General features: G+C 50.8%; 1 protein-coding gene across 1 annotated transcript in view; it reads left to right on the top strand.

Moving 5' to 3' along the window:
• The first annotated feature begins 7,283 nt into the window (after window positions 1-7,283).
• CA5A (carbonic anhydrase 5A) overlaps window positions 7,284-9,555 on the top strand; it is a 30,019-nt gene continuing 27,747 nt past the window's right edge. The window contains exons 1-2 of the mRNA XM_007468429.1: window positions 7,284-7,500; window positions 9,280-9,477. Of these exons, the coding sequence (XP_007468491.1) occupies window positions 7,344-7,500; window positions 9,280-9,477 (355 nt within the window). The 5' untranslated portion in view covers window positions 7,284-7,343. The remainder of the gene's footprint in view (window positions 7,501-9,279; window positions 9,478-9,555) is intronic.

Here is a 9,555-nt window from a genome sequence, read left to right as displayed (position 1 = left end):
GGAGTCCAAGCTCCCTGTGGCAAGTTGGCCGTCTCCCCTGGGAACTGGCGTTTCAGACTCAGAGCTCATGAGGATATTGGGAGGATTCATTGAAGCAGAGTTTGTAAAGGATTCAGCGGAGGGTCTAACTCAGGAAATGATCATATTACCATGTGTTGAATTACCTTGCCTTGGCCAGGCACATCTTATAATCCCTTTTCATTGTGAAGAACATGAATTTCAGAGAGGTTAAGCAACGCACCCAGGGTCACACAGCCATGGCAGTGCTAGAGCTTTGAGGAGGAAGGTCGTGAGCTATGGCGGGAAAGGTACTTAGGATGTGGGATATGCCAGTCCTTTTTGGCCAGGGGACAAGTTTTCTTTCCATCTTAAAATAACGGGAAGCCTTTACAAGGTGTGGGGCAAGGGTGGATATGATGAGATTTGCATTTTCAAAACTCACTCTGGCGGGAGTGTTGGAAAATGAGTTAGGGTGGGGAGGAGGGGTCCTGAGTGGACTTGGGGAGAGCGGTTGAGGCTGTGGTGGGGGTTCAGGCAAGAGACGGCGGAGGCCTGAACCAGGGTGGTCACGGTGGAGACGGAGAGGCGGGGGGACCGAATCAGGAGATTCGGAGGGGTGACATCAACGGGACAGGAGCACGAATCCGATCCTGGGGCAGGGGTGAGGGAGGGGGGCCTCTGGATGCCTCCTGAGCCTGCAGATGTGCTACTGGGTGGACGGATATGCTATTCCCTGAGCCTGCACTGAACAGTGTCTCTTTGTGCCTGGTCCACCCAGGGGACCTCTCGTGTAGTTCCTCCCCCATCCCAGACACCTGGAAGAGACCTGGTTTGGGGGTGAACCGGAGTCCTGAGGACAGAGCTCAGAGGATGATTCAGGGGGAGTGGGAGAGAGCAGCAGCCAGCACCCCCTGCAGCCCCACCGCTGCTGGCGGGGATTCCACCCAGGCCAGGACAGACCACTGCCACACGTTCCGGGCCGTCGAGGAATTTAAGGAAGTGCCATCAGTAAAAATTCACTTAATGTAGAATTAACCATTAACCATTTTAAGATGCACAATTCAGTGGCACCAGGTGCGTTCACGATGTTGTGCAACCAACACTACCTTGTTCCCGAACCTTTTCATCACCCTTTACCCGTCATTCCCCTTCCTTCCTCCCCCCTCCCCCCAGCTCCTGGCAACTGTCTGTCTGCATATGTGCCTGTTCTGGACATTTCGTATCAATGGCATCACACGATATGTGGCCTTTTGTGACTGGCTTCCTCCCCTTAGTGTGATGTTTTCAAGGTTTATCCATGTTGTAGTGTGTCAGCATTCTGCTCCTTTTTTTTTTTTTTTTTTACTAAATTTTATTTTTTAGAGAAGTTTTCAGTTCACAGCAGAATTGAGCAAAGAAGTATAGATTTCCCACATACCCTGTGGCATCTCTCCAACTTACCCCGCATCAACATCACCTCTCGACTCAGAGTGGTGCATGTGTTACAATCGATGACGCTGCACTGACACGCCACCATCACCCCGGTCCAAAGTCTACATTGGGACTCACTCTTGGTCTTCAACATTCTGTGGGTTTGGACAAATGTGTGATGACGTGTATCCACCTTTATAGTCTCCTGCAGAGTAGTTTCACTGCCCTGTAAATCCTGCGCTCCACCTGTCCACCCCTCCCTCCCCCCAACCCCTGGCCACCACTGATCTTTTCACTGTCTCCATAGTTTACCTTTTCCAGAATGTCACAGACTTGGAATCATGCAGTCTGTAGCCTTTTCAGATTGGCTTCTGTCACTTAGTCATACGCATTTACGATTCCTCCGTGTCTTTTCGTGGCTCAACGGATCATTTCTTTTAAACGCTGAATAATATTCCACTGCCTGGATGTTTCACAGTTTATTCATCCCTTCACCTACCCAAGGACATCTTGGTTGCTTCCAAGTTTCAGCAGTTATGAATAAAGCTGCTATAAACATCCATGTGCGGGTTTGTACGTGGACATAAGTTTTCAGGCCCTTTGAGTAAATACCAAGGGGCCCAATTGCTAGCTCATATGATAAGAGGACGGTTAGTTTTGTAAGAAACTGCCCAACCGTCTTCCAAAGTGGCTGCACCACTGCATTCTGACCAGCAATGAATGAGAGTTCCTGTTTCCTCATGCCCTCGCCAGCGTTTGGTGTTGTCAGTTTCTGGACTTGGGCCATTCTAATAGGTGTGTAGTGGTATCTCATTGTCGTCTCATTGTTCCCTGGTGACATAGGACGTGGAGCATCTCTGCAGATGCTTGTTTGCCATCTGTCTATCTTCATTGGTGAGGGGTCTGTTCAGGTCTTTGGCCCATTTTTTAATCATGTTGTTTGTTTTCTTAGTGTTGAGTCTAAGGGTTCTTTGTATATTTTGGATAACAGTTCTTTATCCGGTGCGTCTTTTGCAAGTAGTTTCTCCTTCTGTGACTTGTCTTCTTTTCTCGACAGTGTATTTCACAGAGTAAAAGTTTTAAATTTTATTGAAGTCTAGTTTATCAGTTATTTCTTTCATGGATCATGTCTTTGATGTTGTATCTAAAAAGTCATTGGCAAGCCAAAGGTCCTCTAGGTTTTCTCCTGTGTTGTCTTCTAGGAATTGTACAGTTTTGAATTTGCATTTAGGTCTGTGGTCCATTTTGAGTTAATTTTTATGACAAGTATAAGGTCTGCGTCTAGACTGACTTTTTTTGCATGTAGATGTCCAGTTGTCCCATCACCATTTGAGCACTGCCTCTGCCACTTCGTAGCAAGGGGACTTAGTCATGTCACTGCTCTCAGCTTTGGTTACGTCGTCTGTAAGATGAAAACTAAGGTAGGACCCTTTGGAATACAGAAAAAAAAATTAAATGAACTTAATAAAAGGAACTTACTGATTCACATAAGTGAAAAGTTTGGAAATGGACTTCAGGGTGTAGGAACAGGAATTGCTTGGCTGAAGCAATGTCATTTTCTCTGCATGTGTCTGTCTCTGTCTCTTTCTGTCTCTGTCTCTTTCTGTCTCTGTCTCTCCCTCCCCACCCTTCCCATCTCTGGGCTCAATTTTCTCTCCATTCTTGGGCAGGATCTCAAAAAGTGTTCCCAGCAACTGCAAACAGTGCATATGTGGGCAGTGTCATAATCCCCAGGGAGAGTCAGTGCTTCTCTCCCCATAATCGCAGCAATTCCCAGGGCTAACACTGACTGGCCAGTTCAGGTTCCCTGTGAACCACTCTCCCTCCAATTGGCCAAGCCTCGGGTACATGGCAGGGTGGGGTGGGGGCTGCCGGCTGGTTGGGGAGAGGGAGTGTCCCAGGGAAAACCCAGGTGCTGTTCCCAAAGGAGAGGGACCAGGCGCGGGGCAGACATCACAGCATTCGCCCCAGCACAGGTGTCCCTGGGCTCTTGTGAGACCCGAAGGAGTAGCGTTGACACCGGCATCTCTCTAACGGAGCGGAGGCTGTTTTCTCCCAGCACCTGTTGAGTCACGCTTTCCGAAAGAAGAGGCTGAGTGCGTCTCAAGGGAGGAGGAACCGATTCCCTTGGGCTCCCAGGCAGCCCTGATTCATTGCTTTTCATTTGCCCCAGGACGCAGTGCAGTGAAGCCGGGCAAGTGATGACCAGGACAGTACTGCTAGTTTGACGTCCGTGTAAAGACAAAATTTCAGCTACAAAGCATCCCCTCAGGCTCTTCAGATCGGGAATCAGCAGATCTATAAAATCAATAAAAGTGTATGCCAAAAATCATGGTATAAAAAATCCAGTGGAGAAACCAAAGAAATTACTGTGAATAACACATGTAGAAACTTCCGTGCGTTTTCAAGATTTTTGCCCAATGTGAGTTTTTCTTTCTTTTTTTCTTTCTTTCCTTCTTTCTTTCTTTTTTTTTAACTAGAATATAATTTTTTTATGAACAGCGTATGTATCTTTTGGGATCTTAAAGTACTTTGGAGAGCATTTGGTTGCATTTAGGAGTGAATTTGAATTTCTATCATATAAGAATAAAGCACTGGGAGTTCCCTGGTGGTCCAGTGGTTAAGACTCCGCACTCCCACTGCAGGGGGCGGGGGTTCCATGATCCCTGGTCAGGGGCCTAAGATCCCACATGCTGTGTGGTGCAGCCAAAAAGAAAATAGAAAGAAAAGAAAGAAGAATAAAGCATTATTTGAAAAGAGTAATGCCAGGAAATTTGAAGGGTCTTATAGAAAGGTGAGCTCCAAACTTTTTTGATCACACACTCATTTCAGCAAAAGGATTTTGAGTCTGCCCCTCCGATGCATGTGTATTTATGTATGAATTAGATCCGTGTATCAGATACTAATGTACTGTGTACTCTATGAAACATATGAAAAATAGAAATTATAAAAGGTGAGAGAGGAAATAAAAATAGAAATTCCAGTCTTTTCTTCCTGCCCTTTGATGGATGTGATTGGGGAGGCCTAGCAAGTCCAAAATCTGATGGGGTGGGTCAGCAAGCTGGAGACCCAGGAGAGTGGTTCGGCAGAATGCCTGCCTTTCCAGGGGGAATCAGTCTTTGTTCTGTTAAAGCTTTCAACTGACTGGACAAGGACCACCCATTACGGCAGGTAATCTACTTTACTCAAAGTCCACTGATTTCCGTGTTAATCACACCCAAAAAAACCCACCTATCCTGAAACATCCAGAATAACGTTTGACCCAGTATCTGGGCACCACGGCTCAGCCAAATTGACACAAAATTCACCATCACATATCCACACGAGGAACTTGCAATCCCCGAAGAGAATTGCAGGTCATATGAAGCTCACTAATTACTGAGTGTTTTATGGGCAAAAGGAGATAGTCAAAAATTAGAAGATGTTGAGGTGAATAAAATGAGGCTCTTTGCCTTACAATATAAGGTGAGTGGGTGAGCAGGACTTAGCACAATCTCTTGGGCGGGCAGCATCGCATGGATCGGCAGTGTCAGTGCATTTCTCCCTTGACCCACAGACATCAAACCTAGGAATTCCATTCAGAGATGTTCAGTGCAGCGTAATTTATAAGACAAAAAAAAGTCCATCTGTAGGGGGAGTGACTTGATAAATTATGGTATATCTTGTTGTGGCCTCTCCCGTTGCGGAGCACAGGCTCCCAATATGTTTTAATGAAATACTGTGTTAAAAAGAAAAAGCTATGTACACTGATGTAGAAAATTATTCATGACCATTATTGGTGACCATATATATGTATATTTTCTACAAGAAACTGCTATCAGCAGTTCACTCTAGGAAAGATAGACTTTTCACTTTTGAAGCCCTTGAAATGTTTTCCATAACACACATGTATAGGGCTTTTATATGTTGTTGTTGTTGTTGTTTTTGCGGTACGCAGGCCTCTCACCGTTGCAGCCAGCCTCTTCCGCTGCGGAGCACAGGCTCCGGATGCGCAGGCTCAGTGGCCACAGCTCACGGGCCCAGCCACTCCGCGGCACGCGGGATCCTCCTGGACCGGGGCACAAACCCACGTCCCCTGCATCGGCAGGCGGACCCCCAACCACTGAGCCACCAGGGAAGCCCTTGTATGTTTTTTTAATGGCAGAGAGTTCAGCTCCTACTGTAACAGCAATTGAATTGACTTCTGAGCCAGCCGTGAGGATGTCTGGGACGAGCTGGGTTGGTGGTACTTTGTAAGTGAAGCAGGACCCTGCCATGTGGCTGCAGGGAGCAGGGAGACCCCAGACACACAGAGACAGCCAGTGAGGTGGTCTCCCTAAAGTAGGGAGGCTGAAGGCAGCAGGGCAGCCCGCCCACAGTGCTGAGGATACGCCCCTAAAAGCCAAGGGGGTCCTGGGGTGTCAGCTGATGGACTTGTGATGCCAGGACCTGCTCCTTCAGGGCTCAGCCAGCGCCTGCAACTTGGCACTCGGCAGTGGGTAATGGAAGTGGTACCATCTAAGCGCTTTCTTTGCATCAGTTCATTACAACCGATAATGAACACGACAACATAACAGAGCACGTGCTAGTATTTCCCCACTTTACAGATGAGGAAACCGAGGCAAAAGTCAATGAATGAATGAATGAATGAATGAAGCCACCCAAGGGCTGGTACATTTCTAAAATGACTCCATGGGAAGAAAAGCTTATATATTCCAGAGTTGGTTGGTTGGTTTGTTTTTTTGCGGTACGCGGGCCTCTCACTGTTGTGGCCTCTCCCGTTGCGGAGCACAGGCTCTGGACGCGCAGGCTCAGCAGCCATGGCTCACGGGCCCAGCCGCTCCGCGGCATGTGGGATCTTCCCGGACCGGAAGGCGGACTCTCAACCACTGCACCACCAGGGAAGCCCCAGAGTTGGTTTTTGTGGCTGGCAACCCAGGCAATCAAACTCACAGGCCCGTCAGAGAATTGGATGGAAGCTGCAGACCAAACTGTGCATCCCATCAGCGGGATTCTCGGGCCCTTGCGAGCCCACAGGTAGACTCAGTGTTCAGGACCCCTGTCCTGTGGGGTTTCCAGATCTAAGAATCCAGGATTCCAGGATCAATTATGCTCTCCCTACTCCCTTAATGCTTATACTTTCAACCTCCCCGTCCCCAAATTTACACATCTTTCCATCCGAACACTGATGTCTCCATTTCACAGGTAGAAAGTCTCTGGGGGAATAAACTGCTGTATAGTCCAAAGCAGGTGTTTTGTTATCTGGCATCTGCAAATATTACAAGCTGTGTAGCTAAGGTGACCATCTAATTTATTGTCCAAATGTGGATATTTTGCGCACGAAAGGGGCACATTCATATTTATGCTGAGGCAGGAGGCAAAGCCTAAGAGTATCCCGGGCCAACCAGGACACACTGCTTTGGGCAGAACGAATTCCTATCAGATGGTGTCTGTTTTGTGGAGAGGTGACGGGCTGCTTCCCAGGAGCCCTGGGCAGAAGGGCCACTTGCTCCCCTGTAGGTACACACAGTGTGGCTCCGTGCCTGGTCTTGAGTGCCCCAAGGCTGGAGGGCTGCGCAGCCCTGAGCCAGGGTCACGCCCAAGATCAAGGATTTTGCTCTGGTCTATTTGTTCCTGTGTGCTCCCTGGCCTGGCAGCAAGCTCTCCGCAAGCTCCCCTCACTCCCTGGTACGCTCACTCCGCTGTTTACCGGGTCAAAGCACAGTGACCCGAGGGACTGGCCACAGCGAGCACCCTTGCCCCAGTGCACCCACCCCTAAGCCAAACCCCGTGTCATCCAAGAAGCCGGGTTGAAATTTAACCATCAGGGCTTTGGATGAGTTTTTACAAAAGAGGTGTGTCCACCCCACTCCTCGATTGTCTAGATTGAAGTGAGGGCAGTTAGTGAGGAAAACCTCCCTCTGGTTATTGGGTCCCCGGGGAACAGAAGCAAGATGCTCAGTCTCCTGGGGTCAGGCAGGAGTCATCCGAAATCCTCGGGTCTCTCCATCCTGGTCAAGCAGATGTGGGAGACCCTCCGCAATCACCCACTGAGGCTGGAGCGATGGTGCTCTCAGGGTCCCTGTGTACAGACAAAGAGGAATGATGCTTGTAAGTAGAGCCTCCAGATGCAATTTGCTGTTTGTCTCATTTTATGGTGTATTTCAAAATGGGAGATGGTCCGGAGCCAGACAGCTTGGCTTCAGATTTCCACATTGTCTTTCCCGTGGGAGACGTGGGCCAGTCCTTAACCTCAGATTCACAGGGCCATCAGGAAGGCGAGATGCTCGGAGCAAAGCAGGTAGCAAGGGCCCCCCCCAAGACGAGCTGCCAGTCATTAGGGCTCCAAACACCAGCAGAGAACATCTCAGCAAACATGGTAACTAGGTCGGCAGCCAGCTCCGTCCAGAGACTGCCCTGTGTCAGCCTTGTCCTGGTGGCGGTGTCCTTGGTGCTCTGTGCCCTTGGACTCATCCCTCCCTCTCTCTGGGCCTCAGATTCTTCCTCTGTCAGATACAGGGGCTGCATGGACAACTAAGTTCACCTCTGACGTCAGTATTCCACACTTTCCAGGTTTCAGTGGTTGGAAGAGCCTGGGCTTCGGAGTCAGTCTCCGGGGGTGTGTGCACTGGTGACTTTTGTCAGAGGTGAGAGCTGGTGGGTTGCCTCACCTCCCCAAGCCTCAGTCTCCTCGTCTGTAAAATGGGGTGATGAAATGCCACACAGGGCCACCTGAAGATGAAACGACGTGAGCACAAAGCCTGGCACACACCGGGCTCTCGGCAAACACTCTTAGCTCTTCCCAATTAATCCGTTGGTCCACACCTGAGGCTGATGCCAAAATCCCCGTCTTTCCGCTGTTCTAAGCCTCTCGTTTCATGCTCCCACCAGCGCTGTGTGATAAGTACCATTGTGATCCGCCTTTTACAGGTGATGAAACTGAGGCTCAGAGAGGTTAAGAAACTTGCCGAGGGGCACAGAGCCACAGAGTGGTGGTGGGGCCAGGACTCCGGTCCACGTGGCCTGATGCTCTTCATGGTCACGGAGTATAAAGGAGGGGACAGGTGCTGAGAGACAGTTGTGAAGACGTCCACAGTTAAGTGAAGAAAACCGAGGTGAAGACCCACTTTGTACTGAGCAGTACTTTTGCTTTTTTTTTGAAAACTCTGTGTATGTTTCTGTGAGCTTGGAGGAAAGCGCCAGAAGGCTGGGCTCTAAACCAGCCAGAGGCAGCTGCCTCTGGGAATCGCGGTGCGGTGCGCGGGTCTTTCTACATGAGTGCAGACCCTTCTCTATGGTTTGAAACTTGCAAGGAGTCTGGGTGGGGCCTGAGGTTCTGCATTTTAGCAAGCCCCCAGGGCGGCTGCTGGTCCGCGGACCCCACCTTGAGTGCTGGGTAACTGAAAGAGCGGGGGTTGGGAGTGACAAGGCTTCTATTCCAGACCCTGCCTGGAAGGGTCTGCTGTGGATCCTGGGACTTTGCTTTCCTGCTCTCTGAGACCTGTGGCAGCCCCCCCAGTCCACAGTCCTCCACCGCCTGCCGCCCCGGGGCTGAGCTGGACCCCCAGGCATTACTCCCTGTGCCCACGCTGTGACAATGACCACAGATCAGAACCAACTCGGCGCAGCGCAAAACCAAGGCGAGCTGCATTGCAGGCGGGAAGGAATCGGTTCCTGGGCGTGGTCCGCGGAGGAGGTGGCGCGAGGGCCCCGCCCACCGGGGGCGGCGTTAAGAGGCCGAGGGTCTGGTGGCCCCAGGCTCCACGTTGGGCCAGCTTCCCCCGTGCTGGCTCCTCTGGGACCGCGTTTGCAGGTTTCTGTCGCCCCCTTTGAGGCTGCAACGGCGCCCACGCACCATCAGGGTCTCCTCTTCCCTCTCTCTGCCCCCAGTGCATGCCCTCTGGAAGGGCCCGGCCTCGGTGCCAGGCGGGGCCCGGCAGTCCCCCATCAACATCCGCTGGAAGGACAGCGTCTACGACCCCCGGCTGAAGCCCCTCAGGGTCTCCTACGACTCGGCGGCCTGCCTCTACGTCTGGAACACCGGCTACCTCTTCCAGGTGGAATTCGACGACACCACCGAGGGGTCAGGTGAGCCTGAGCTGGGGTCGGGGCCCGTTGCTCCTGTCACTCCGGAGAGTGGGTCGCTGGGTCAGCAGAGAAGCGGAC

This window comes from Lipotes vexillifer, unplaced genomic scaffold (assembly GCF_000442215.2).
Source record: "Lipotes vexillifer unplaced genomic scaffold, Lipotes_vexillifer_v1.1 scaffold23, whole genome shotgun sequence".
NCBI lineage: Eukaryota > Metazoa > Chordata > Mammalia > Artiodactyla > Lipotidae > Lipotes > Lipotes vexillifer.
Note: the sequence above shows the minus strand (reverse complement) of the source record. Positions and strands in the feature narration are given on the sequence as shown.